At 29.0% G+C, this 11,729-nt stretch overlaps 4 protein-coding genes and 2 long non-coding RNA genes across 10 annotated transcripts in view; 3 read left to right on the top strand and 3 right to left on the bottom strand.

Annotated features, from left to right (window-relative positions):
* Positions 1 to 1,640, bottom strand: part of LOC108734751 (vacuolar protein sorting-associated protein 52 homolog) — a 3,085-nt gene extending 1,445 nt beyond the window's left edge. The window contains exons 1-2 of the mRNA XM_025979371.1: positions 413 to 1,640; positions 79 to 240 (exon numbers count right to left, since the gene is read on the bottom strand). Of these exons, the coding sequence (XP_025835156.1) occupies positions 79 to 240; positions 413 to 1,366 (1,116 nt within the window). The 5' untranslated portion in view covers positions 1,367 to 1,640. The remainder of the gene's footprint in view (positions 1 to 78; positions 241 to 412) is intronic.
* An 800-nt stretch (positions 1,641 to 2,440) lies between these two features.
* On the bottom strand, positions 2,441 to 4,420 carry LOC108734750 (BTB/POZ domain-containing protein 2). 2 transcript variants are annotated; one of them, XM_025979533.1, is made up of 3 exons: positions 4,076 to 4,420; positions 3,851 to 3,989; positions 2,441 to 3,783 (listed from the first exon to the last, which is right to left on the bottom strand). In XM_025979533.1, the coding sequence occupies exon 3, from the start codon at positions 3,781 to 3,783 to the stop codon at positions 2,608 to 2,610; it is 1,176 nt and encodes a 391-aa protein (XP_025835318.1). In that variant the 5' UTR covers positions 3,851 to 3,989; positions 4,076 to 4,420; the 3' UTR covers positions 2,441 to 2,607. The 2 variants fall into 2 exon arrangements, with proteins under 2 accessions (XP_025835318.1, XP_025835313.1); XM_025979528.1 differs by having other exon boundaries at positions 3,851 to 3,977.
* Positions 4,421 to 4,507: 87 nt separating this feature from the next.
* On the top strand, positions 4,508 to 5,108 carry LOC108734781. Its single transcript, XR_001937441.1, has 3 exons — positions 4,508 to 4,777; positions 4,841 to 5,034; positions 5,085 to 5,108. It is a non-coding gene; the product is annotated as an uncharacterized LOC108734781 (long non-coding RNA).
* A 799-nt stretch (positions 5,109 to 5,907) lies between these two features.
* Positions 5,908 to 7,093, top strand: LOC108734780 (ATP synthase mitochondrial F1 complex assembly factor 2). Its single transcript, XM_018466452.2, has 4 exons — positions 5,908 to 6,035; positions 6,092 to 6,272; positions 6,332 to 6,447; positions 6,845 to 7,093. Exons 1-4 carry the CDS (start codon positions 5,979 to 5,981, stop codon positions 6,980 to 6,982), a joined length of 492 nt encoding a protein of 163 aa, XP_018321954.1. The 5' UTR covers positions 5,908 to 5,978; the 3' UTR covers positions 6,983 to 7,093.
* A 25-nt stretch (positions 7,094 to 7,118) lies between these two features.
* Positions 7,119 to 8,982, bottom strand: LOC108734775 (transcription termination factor, mitochondrial). Of its 2 annotated transcripts, XM_018466442.2 has the most exons (4): positions 8,393 to 8,982; positions 8,245 to 8,341; positions 8,042 to 8,195; positions 7,119 to 7,569 (listed from the first exon to the last, which is right to left on the bottom strand). In XM_018466442.2, exons 1-4 carry the CDS (start codon positions 8,945 to 8,947, stop codon positions 7,200 to 7,202), a joined length of 1,176 nt encoding a protein of 391 aa, XP_018321944.1. In that variant the 5' UTR covers positions 8,948 to 8,982; the 3' UTR covers positions 7,119 to 7,199. The 2 variants fall into 2 exon arrangements, with proteins under 2 accessions (XP_018321944.1, XP_018321945.1); XM_018466443.2 differs by lacking the exon at positions 8,245 to 8,341 and having other exon boundaries at positions 8,644 to 8,982.
* Positions 8,983 to 9,077: 95 nt separating this feature from the next.
* Positions 9,078 to 11,724, top strand: LOC108734782. Of its 3 annotated transcripts, XR_001937443.2 has the most exons (6): positions 9,078 to 9,321; positions 9,776 to 9,916; positions 10,094 to 10,386; positions 10,766 to 11,015; positions 11,388 to 11,630; positions 11,700 to 11,724. It is a non-coding gene; the product is annotated as an uncharacterized LOC108734782 (long non-coding RNA). The 3 variants fall into 3 exon arrangements; XR_003232125.1 differs by lacking the exon at positions 11,700 to 11,724 and having other exon boundaries at positions 10,780 to 11,015; positions 11,388 to 11,645; XR_001937442.2 differs by lacking the exon at positions 11,700 to 11,724 and having other exon boundaries at positions 11,388 to 11,645.
* Positions 11,725 to 11,729: the final 5 nt, after the last annotated feature.

Genomic DNA, 11,729 nt, shown 5'->3' with positions numbered 1-11,729 from the left:
TATTAAGTTTTATTTTAATTTTATTTTATAATATTCTTAATTTCCACATATTTATTATGTATATGATCTCTATCTTACCATAAGGTGACTTAAAGTTTTACCCATAATTTGATTAAACATTTCTTGAGCTTGCATTTGCGTTCCCTTTAACATAAAGAATTCGGCAATAAATAAATACTCTCTGCAAGCATTATCTACCAGAGCATATTGTTCACTTCTAAAGAGAGCTTCAAACGGATACTAAAAGATAAACAGATAATTGAGAAAAGTTAGACTTAATGGAAAAGTAGAAAAGTTTTACTAGTAGTTTCTATTACAGGCCTCTCTCTAATCATAAAACATGTTTTTTATTTACTGTATTCATTTAAATTACTAAGAGGACTTGGTGAAGTATTATTGAAAATTTTCTTACTCTGTTTTTTAACTGAGCATGAGGTACTATAATAGGCGCCTCTAATTGCTGTGCAAGAACATCACCCCTATTACCAATTGAAAATACAGTTGCTTTATGTTTTAATGTAGCCTTGTGGAAAATTCCTCTTGCAGTATCTTCAATTCCCATTAAATCATCTTTAGTAGCACCTTCTTCAAATTTGAGTTTCATTATTCTACCAGAATATGATTTAAAATATGAAAAATATATTTTGCTCATTGTATCCACATATTCATTGTAAATTTCTTGAGCTACATTTCGTTCATTTGAAAGAATGAATTCATAAAAGAATTTATTTTTTAACATCACGTTTTGTGGAACTTGATAGTTTGTCATGGGTTTCCTAAATTTATAAACCTGTTCAAGTAAATATGCACGGATCTTTGACATTGCTTTGATTTTTAATTTTTCCAGGATATCTTTTACATCTAGGCAAGCTCTGGATTCTTTAAAACTTTGTTCTTTAACAAAACTCAATTTGTGATTTAAAATTTGCAAATTATGTAAAAATTCTTTGTCTGTGACGGCAGACTCCATTATTCCTGTTATTAAGTTTTCTGATACAACCATATCATCAACAAATTGGCTTAGCTGACCTCTAATTGCTTGTCTATTAGTTAATTCCTGACTCATGGAAATTGATTTACGCTGTAGAGAAAGTATCTCACTACTAATACTGCCTAGATCGTTTTGAAACCCTAACAGCATATTTTCCATTCTTTCTAATATCTGATCACATGCTGAGATTTGGTTATGCAAATTTGCAATATTTTGACCTTCTTTAATGTAATCTCTTATAGATTTATTTTCAACTTCCTTCAATTCCTTTTCTATTTGTCGAGAATATTGGCGTAAATCAGTCCCTGTTCGAAAAATGTCTTGCACAACTTCGTCTTCTAAAGTTTGTTGAACATTGGATTTTGTTTCATCCATTATGTTTGGTATGAAACAATTTTAACAGTTTACAACAATTGCGTAATTCGCTTATTAATTCACGGGGTAGATTTAGAATAAAAAGTGAAATTATGAAAGAAAGAGCTCATTTATAACCTACATTGATAACATTGACAATTAATTATTAAATAAACAAAAGTTCAGTAATGGTTAGCTTATCTATGATGATTAGAAAGGATTTTCTATGGAAAAGACGTTAGCCATAGAGAAGAGATATATAGTGGATATGCAATGTAAATATATGTATAAAGAATTGCCTAACTCAATAAGTATTCTTCTTGCTAGTCTAGTTTATATCAATTAACTTCTGTGATATTATTTTTGTAGCTTCACTTATTATTATGATAATGTAACACATGATGTAGATATTACCAGTTTTGTACTGCTGCCTTCTACTAAATAAACATAAACATAAACATAAACATAAACATAAAGAAACAAGAAAACGCATGTCAACTGTAATCAATACATAACACACAACCAATTTCTGTTCAATTAACAAACAAAATCACCATGTGTATCCCTTAATTAGAAGTAAAAGCGATTCAATTGAGTATTTACGTCGGCTATATGAATCTGAATCAACACAATTTACAGAAATCTATCATCTATCTAACTAATATATTTTCCTTCAAAAACAAAGAAACAGTTACCAAAATAATAATTTTTTGGCAAATCTATAACGAAAGCAATTACAGGATACACTGGTTTTAAATAAATAGTCGTAATTGGTGTTTTGTAATCTAAGCGCATTTTGTCGATAACAAAGCTACGGTAACCANAGTGGTCTAAAAGAATATCATTTCCATATAAAGCTGCGCTTGTAAAGTGATTTTTATGTTGCGTCAGTATGATAATACACACGATGCATAAGTGGTAACTTCCTGTTTATTCTCATTAATTATTAAAAAAAAAACCTGTATAGCCAGTTAGTACTTTAATGACAAAAAAATAGTGACATCATTTTATTTCTAATTTTTCAAAATGCTTATATATGTATGTAAAGGATGATTCAAGTTGACTTAAAATTTATAATCTAATTAGGAACATTAATGAAACTAAAAATTAAATTATTAAAATTTAAAATCAGTGTAAATATATGGTGCTCTTAATAAATTAATTTTCCTAGGTAGCACTTAACATGTTTTGATTAAATGGTCAAAAAACTAAAATAAAAATTAACAATCAGATCTTCACTGTAAACTTAATCTAGTAAAGATTTAAACTAAATAAAAGGAGAGCCCTTTTAAAACGGAACCCTTAGGATCATCACAGAACTCAAAAAAAGTCCCATTCTTCTTATTTCTTAGGCACGAATCCATATAAAGAGATGTTACTCCACAATAAACATCAGAATCCAAAATATACGTGATAACAAATTTATAAGTTTCATTAGGCGACAAAATCACTGAATTACGAAATTTAACATAGCAATTAGATAAAACATTACTAACTTGATACAGCTTATCGTCACGTTTTAAAACAGTTACAATTACAGAACACTTTAATGAACAAGGTGGACGAGCTTCTCCAGTTTGCAAAGCAACTCCTAATACTAATACATTTTGATTTGTTTTAACTTCAGTTACAAAAGAACAATTGTATTTGAAAGGGACAATTCTGTCAACTTTATATTCTGCTCGCAGTTTGAGGTAGTGAGTATGCAGTGTAGAATTAATTTCATCCTTTTTATCTACACAATTTTGTAAAATATTAATTAACATAAATTTAGAAATTCCTGCTTCATGTAATAATTTGACTTTATTACATTCTGTAACCTTAACATTATGAATTTTACATTCTTCAGCAGTCCATGTGTTAATAAGCTCTTGAATTTGACTGACTGATATGAAGGGATAGATAAAAAGTAACAGCTTAGTAAAAGTACAAGGTTGCAAATGATAACTGCTCGACAATACTTCAGTAGGAAAATGAACAATGTCATTTTGGCATTTTGTTATCACTGGTGTTATATTAAAAAAGTCAGCATATTCATAACTTAAAAGTAAATTACTTATATTGAGATTACTTATAATGTAGCTTGTACACAACTGATACAACTCATTCAAGAAGTACTTCCTACTCACATATAAAAGTTTCCAAGCATTAGGTATCGACTCTATTTTTACTTTATGCAAATAGATATATTCTAGCATTTGCTTAAATTCTTGAACTTCAATGTCAACTATTTCAATTTCATTTGATGAGAGAGGGCCATAAAGCATTCTTTCAAAAACGGGACTGTTTAGAGCAAGAATTAATTTATGAGCTGGTATCTTTTCATTTCCTATCAAAAATATACAATCTGAAAACTTATTACTTTTATATAAGTTACACAATTCTTTTCTCATATATTCATTTTGGTTTGCTATGAAGGTGGTTTCATCTTCCAACATCTAAAAGCAAATTAATTTTAAATTCGTTTAATTAAAAAGTCACAACATTTAATTAAAAATCACGTACATTTGCATTAGCGCTCAGTATACCGCACTAAAGTGAAAAATTTTAAACTGTTCTAATTGACCACGAAGCTTTTTTATTGTCCTTGTTTCTTGTGTACATGGCTTATCCTTGAACTGTAGCGCTGAAACTGAAATATGAACTGAAATCAAATTGAATATTGGTAATACGTCAGTTATCATTATGCTTCTCGTTACTATTGGTTCATTTAAAGGTAACTTATCTTACCGTCCAATCATTTTTTCTCTGTTCTTGAATTCATTCCTATAATTAAATAGTACGTATGTGTGAATATCGGTAATGTTTGAAAAGTATTTAAACGATGAAAAAGGTATTATAAGTACCTACTGGGATAGCTAATGTATTTTATACAAAGAAAACAAAATAATAAAAAAGTTGAATATAAACGAAGTGGTTATTTATATTCTTTGAGTGACATAATCAATCATGCGTATTTGATATGTCTTGATTAACTTCTGATAGCTCATTTTAATTAAGCTTGCATTGCAGTTTAAGTTGTCCCGTATTTAAAATTAATGTTACGGAATTTTAATGGTTTATATGTACTAAAAGCACTTTGGGAGTTTCCTTATTCGGTGCGAATCATTAGTTATCATTTATTGACAATTGAACATCAAGCAAATATAAATATTGGTGAATCTTTTCTTTCCGAATAGCTACAATGTAGCCACCACATATGTACATAACCTATAAACATAACCATACATATTGATACATATTTATTTTAATTTGATTGTTCTGTATGTCCCGTCTTAATATATTTGCAGCTTAAATTTAGTTTACAATTGTAAAACATGTCGAATATTTTATTAAAGTGCTTAGTTGAATTTAATAACACTGTTTTGCATGAGAGTCAAAATTTACTTTGTATAAAGAATGTCATCAGTTATAGCCATTATAGAACGTTTGGTACTTACAATATAAATTGGTACAGTTATTCTATTATGTACTGAATATTACTGTTTTTTATAGCTGTAAGAAAACGTTTTTATCGTAAAACTGGCATCCTTCATAGTAACGGAAATTTTGAAATTACACTTGATCAACGTAAGTTAAAGACTCCAAAAGGGAACTTGTTTAATGTAAAAAGTGAGCCTTTAGCTTTAGCCGTTGCAGCTGAATGGGATGCTCAAACTGAAAAAATTCAACAAAGTCATATGCATTTAGTAATATCAGAAGAAATTTTTATAAATGAATTTATATGAATTTTTTGTAGACTACATTATGCAACACTGTTATAGACAATCCAAATAGTTTAACAAAATATGATATGGTACAATACATCATTAACTATTTAGATTCAGATACAGTACTTTTTCAGTCAAATAAAATTTAAAATCAGTGTAAATATATGGTGCTCTTAATAAATTAATTTTCCTAGGTAGCACTTAACATGTTTTGATTAAATGGTCAAAAAACTAAAATAAAAATTAACAATCAGATCTTCACTGTAAACTTAATCTAGTAAAGATTTAAACTAAATAAAAGGAGAGCCCTTTTAAAACGGAACCCTTAGGATCATCACAGAACTCAAAAAAAGTCCCATTCTTCTTATTTCTTAGGCACGAATCCATATAAAGAGATGTTACTCCACAATAAACATCAGAATCCAAAATATACGTGATAACAAATTTATAAGTTTCATTAGGCGACAAAATCACTGAATTACGAAATTTAACATAGCAATTAGATAAAACATTACTAACTTGATACAGCTTATCGTCACGTTTTAAAACAGTTACAATTACAGAACACTTTAATGAACAAGGTGGACGAGCTTCTCCAGTTTGCAAAGCAACTCCTAATACTAATACATTTTGATTTGTTTTAACTTCAGTTACAAAAGAACAATTGTATTTGAAAGGGACAATTCTGTCAACTTTATATTCTGCTCGCAGTTTGAGGTAGTGAGTATGCAGTGTAGAATTAATTTCATCCTTTTTATCTACACAATTTTGTAAAATATTAATTAACATAAATTTAGAAATTCCTGCTTCATGTAATAATTTGACTTTATTACATTCTGTNTAAATGAATTTATATGAATTTTTTGTAGACTACATTATGCAACACTGTTATAGACAATCCAAATAGTTTAACAAAATATGATATGGTACAATACATCATTAACTATTTAGATTCAGATACAGTACTTTTTCAGTCAAATGTAAGTAATTTATTGTATTCAAACAAGAGTATTTTTTATTGTATTTTGTTGTCAAGGAAGATGATGAATTATACTCCCTACAAGTTAAAGAATGGGATCCTGTGGTTCAATGGTTTTGTGATAAATTCCAAGTGAATATATCTAAATCAAGGAGTATGCAAGGTTTAGTAATAGACCAATCTGTTAAGAATGTAATTAGTAAATATCTTCTTTCATATGACTTTCCTGCTGTGCATGGTACTAAATAAAATTGAGCGTTGTTTGTGGTATTATACACAGTATAAATATAATTTTAGGTTTCGTCTATGCTGCTGATACTGTAAAATCAATTATTCTAACTATAGCTTGTGTAGAAAAATATTTAACACCTGAGAAGGGGGTGCTGCTGTCTCGTTTAGAAGAGGAATTTCAGGTAGATATAACTTTTATTTTGTAATGTAACTTAGACATACTTTTTAAAGGGGTTGTTGTGTGAAGTACTGATAAATTTCAATTTTGCTTTTTAAAAAAAGTATTTCAGTAAGGGCTGAAGGCGTTTCCATTCTCTAAAAAACCCTACATGTATATTTGAAGTAAAAGTATGAAATTACAAAATAGTTTATCGCGAAATCTTTCTTCAATTGATTATAAAGCGGGATTCTACTATCAGGAAAAGATTTGCTAATTAATATATGTAACTTAAAATTTTTAAGGCTGTTGCTTTCGAGATATTAATTTTTAGCCGGTTTCATAATTACAAATTAATTAATTTTTTTAGTATAATAGATGTTGTAATTTAAAGTTTATAATAATATTAATTTGAAATTTAGTTAGGAAAATGGGGGCGAGTGGAATGGGCCCATGATCTTAATCAACAAGATTTACAGGCGAGATTTTCTGCTGCAATCCTACTCATAACATTCAGTTCTTCCTCTTGGTTGACAAAAGCTAAAAGTGTAAAACTATAATTGTGAAAAAAGTGAGTTTTTTGTACTTTTACTTGAGAATTAATATTATTGATACATAGGAGAATATCATTTGGGTTCTTTATCCGGGCATTAAAATTTCCTTAAAACAGATTTATATATAAACAGTTTATTTCATTTCACAGAACTAATATAATATTTAAGCTTATACTAAGTAAATATAAAGTTTTTCTTAAACTATTAAGATATATTTTATTGATTATCGATTTTGAGGATTGGTTTTTAGTGATTCGTAATATTGCAAGAATTGTTTTTGACTTTTAGTTAATATGTATAAGCTTTCCACTTTTATTCCTATTTTTGCTAATTCTTCAAGTCTTAATTTTGTGGTTTCTAAACTATGTAATAATATTTTTGGGGCTCGTACAATATGATAATGTTGAAATCCTTTAGATAAGAGATAATCAATAATTTCATTCAATTTTGGCATGCTTTTGTGTTCTAATGCTGGGTGTCTGTTAATAATAACTTGAATTTGTTCCGGGGAGCACCGTAGACGTTCTGATAAATATTCTTCTACAGAAGATTCACCAAGAATCTCTTTATTTTCATTTTTTCTTTTAATATAGCTAAAAAATTAAAAAAATGAAAACTATATGTTATTATTTGGTAGTATTGTCCTCTACTACATCGAAAAAATTTTATAAATAAGAACAATACACAAACATTAACTTTACTATTTGCGATTGTTTCGCGCTAAATATTGACTTTTCTAAAAGGTTGAGCATAACATTGCCTTTTGAAATCGAACCCATCCACTCCTGTAAAACTTATTTTTACTGAGGTAATATTACAACTAAATGGTCAATATATGTTTTGAACTGGTAATTTATGATTTGTTTAAAAGGGAATCGTTCAGGTATACTACTATCCTTGTTTAAAATTATGAGGCAAATACATATATTTGGCTCCATATTATATATTCAACTCTGACAGAAAAAAGGTTGTGTGCGGATAATTGCAAAGGTTACACTTTTTCCAATTTGTGTGTCATTCTTATTTACTTTATATTTTATTTCTTTCATGAAACACAAATATTACCCATTATAAATAGCCTTATTTGCACGAATCATCCATGTCTTTAATCTTCCAATATTAGACTGTTTTCCTTGTTCTAGCCTTGAATGTATATTTTCAGTGCTATAGCGTAGTGCCCATACATCTCTAAGTAATTCTTCCTTAGGTATACCGTAATCTATAAATTTCAACAGTTAGTTAGAGTAAAGCATATGACATTACATTACCTAGAATTAATTTATAATTTCTTTCAGCTTTGTCTAAATCTATGTTCTTTAAAAATGTTTTTGTTATTAACAAGCTGCATATGTCAGTTGTTGGTAACTGAAATTAGGCATGTAAGATGTTAATATAATTTTTGTATTGATTTTATACTTCAAATAATTCACTGAAGTGTTTTAACCGATGTAAAAAATTTTCTGGGTCATTTTCCACCAATGACTTAAGTGTTTTTATATTTAAAACTACTAGAGGTATACATTCTGAAATTGGAATCCAAAGATCTTTTAAACATTCAAGTTTTTCTTCGAGATCTTTTTGAGCAAGAATAGTCGGACATTTAAGCAAAACTTCGTCAGGTACATCATTACTTTTACATAAATTATAATTCTTGGTCATTAGTTTACCAGTCACTTTCCACAACTCTCTGTTATTTGAAGCTATGTCATATGCTTCAAAATATTTTAGTTTAAAAAGTTCTTCTATCTTCTTGACAACAAAACGTCTTCCAAAACCGTAGTCAGAATCGGTACGTACATAACTGACTGAACGTGTTTCATTCTCTGCCTCCAAATTTTCCTTACTACAATGATAAAATTGTTTAGATGTAACAGTTAAACATCTTTGTAAGCCATTAATTTGAACAGCACGATTAAATCCTGTTGATATTGTTTTCAAGAAAAAATTAACCATTGTAAATACTACATACATAAATACTACATAGACTTTCTTTGTAATTTTTCATAAAATTAATTATAGTATATAGGTTATCCGTTATTTATTCATCATCATGCATTGACAATCATAGATATCATACAACAGATATGAGGTCGTTATACACATAGGTCATTCTTAGAGATTGATATTGTAATTAAAATATGCTGTTAGCCTCTTAGTTTTATTACGGAAGATCAGTACTTATTTAGGTTAGTATAATTGAACGCACCTATAGAAATAATTTTTATCTACGGTTCTTCCGGTGTTTCTCGTCTGTCGTGTCATGTGTCGTCTCATTTTGTCCTTGGTGTGTGCTTCGTTAAGATTGTTTCAGTTTTGCTCTCTTTAAATGGAAACGATGGTTGAAGGTATTTAGCCCTAATTCTTATTCGCTACTCATTCGAATGTGTGAAATATGCTTCTATCAATCTATTTAGTGATTGATATGTATCGATTACCGTTGCTTAGTTTTCTTAGGCATAAATGTTTTTTTCAATGGCTTGGGTTTCGTGGTCCAACATGAGGGTCCATCTTGGCAATTTGGCTATCTACTCATCTGTTACGAATTATTACAGATTCTCAATTTATTTGAGGCAAAGTAATTAGGGTTTTGTTAGAGTTTCTGAATTCTAAAAACGAGTTTAGGCGATGATCGCAGATTTTTCGTATTGTTTCGGTTTATAGCTAAAATGTGCAAAATATTTTTCAAAAATATTCGTTCTCTCATTAAAATTCTAATAAATTTCTATTGGAAAAAATTTCATTTTTGCCTTGTTTTTCTGTAAATTGAGTCTTAACGACTTGTTTTTTTCTACAATATAGACATTACCTGGAGATAACATTGTTGGATTAGATGGCCAAACTATTTATGGATCTAGCGTTTGCAGCAGTCAGACTTATTTTTATTTCCAAGAATGCTAATGAGGTGGTCGAAAAATTCCGAAGACATCAATATTAACAATGGTAATTATCATTAATAATATTATTAATTAACTTAGTAAAGATATAACTAATATTAAATTGTCTCAAACAGTTTGTATTAAAACATAATCAATAAGCATAGAGGGCAAATCTAAAGGACTTTTTTTACTTTATTTAATTTCTTCTGTAATTAATATTTCGTTTTGTTCGTCTCTGCAGATCGTCCAAATGGAGAGAAAGAGAGAATTAAAGTTCAAATTGATGGTTTTGAAACAGCTAATGTCTTGTCTTGATTTGCTGTTTTTGTTTTCAACTTGCAACTTTATGCAGTTAATTTTCAACAGATGAGTGAGAGCTAGAGGAGATTTATATGAATTTCGCTGAAACAAGTTTTTTGCTATGATATTCCGTTTGTCTGGAACACCAAATTGCCTGCAATGTTATCCCTTCTAGATTTGGTTTGCTCATCACACTGGTAGACTTCAGAACGCCACTTTCTACAATTAATTAAGGTGAGAATACTTGACTCATTAATATTAATTGCTCTTTATTAATCTGTTATGGAATTTTTGTTAACAATTATTAATTGTTAACAGTATAAATTGAGGTTATTGTGCATCTATATTTCTTGATAGTTTTTATTTTCCACAGAATAGATTGGCATTTATCATTGATCTATTGAGATTTTTTTTCTATTGTCTTCATCATAAATTGACGTCCTGTTATTTGACATTTACATATATGTCGTGATCTATGGTTGTGAGTAAAATGGCGTGAAAATAACAGTTATAATTCAGCTATTTTACTTGCTTTTTGGTGCATTTTTATTTATGTTAAATATGTTTCTTAATTATATGTGTAATTAATATGTCTTTTTGTCCATTTCTGCAGCTTATGGTACAAAGGAGAAAGAATTGATGTCTGCATGGGTGTTGTCTTTCGTGGTTTATGTTCTTGATTTGCTGTTTCGTCTTCGCCTTGTAACATCATGCAGTTAATTTTCAACCCATAAGTGAGAGCAAGTGGATATTTATTTGAATTCCACTTAAATAACAAATTCTCTGCTGTGGTATTCCTCCTAGAGTTCGTTTGCTTTTCACACCTGTAAACGTTGGAACTTTCCGTTCTACAATTAATTAAGGTGAAAATACTTGATATAATTAATTTTAATTGCTCTTTATTAATCTTTTATGGAATTTCTGTTAGCAATTATCTATTGTCAACAGCATAAATTGAGGTTATTGTTCATCTGTATCTCTTGACAGTTTATTTTTCACAGAGTAAATTGACATTTATCATTGATCTATGGATTTTCTATTCTTTTTCTATTGTCTGCATCGTAAATTGACGTAGTGTTATTTGACATTTATCTATGTCGTGATCTATGGTTGTGATGTAAAATGGCGAGTTTATAATTCAGCTATTTTGCTTGCTTTTTGGTGCGTTTTTAGTTGTGTTAAATGTGTTTCTTATTTATAAGTGTAATTAATATGTCCTTTGTTCTTTTCTGTAGGTTATACAATAAATGAGAGAGAATTGATGTTCAGTTTGGATGTACTGAAAAGCCAATGTTCACATGGGTGTGGTCTTTTGTGGATTATTATTCTTGATTTGCTGTTTCGTCTTCGCCTTGTAACATCATGCAGTTAATTTTCAACCCATGAGTGAAAGCAAGTGGATACTTATTTGAATTCTGGAGTTGGTTTACTTTTCACACCTGTAAACTTCGGAATGTTACATTCTATAATTAATTAAGGTGAGAATAGTTGATATAATTAATTTTAATAGCTCTTTATTAATCTGTTTGCCACCGTATCTGTTTCAGGTCGACGTTGGAGAAGACAAAGATGACCCC

This window comes from Agrilus planipennis, unplaced genomic scaffold (genome assembly GCF_000699045.2).
Source record: "Agrilus planipennis isolate EAB-ADULT unplaced genomic scaffold, Apla_2.0 scaffold80, whole genome shotgun sequence".
In the NCBI taxonomy this organism is placed as follows: Eukaryota; Metazoa; Arthropoda; class Insecta; order Coleoptera; family Buprestidae; genus Agrilus; species Agrilus planipennis.
Note: the sequence above shows the minus strand (reverse complement) of the source record. Positions and strands in the feature narration are given on the sequence as shown.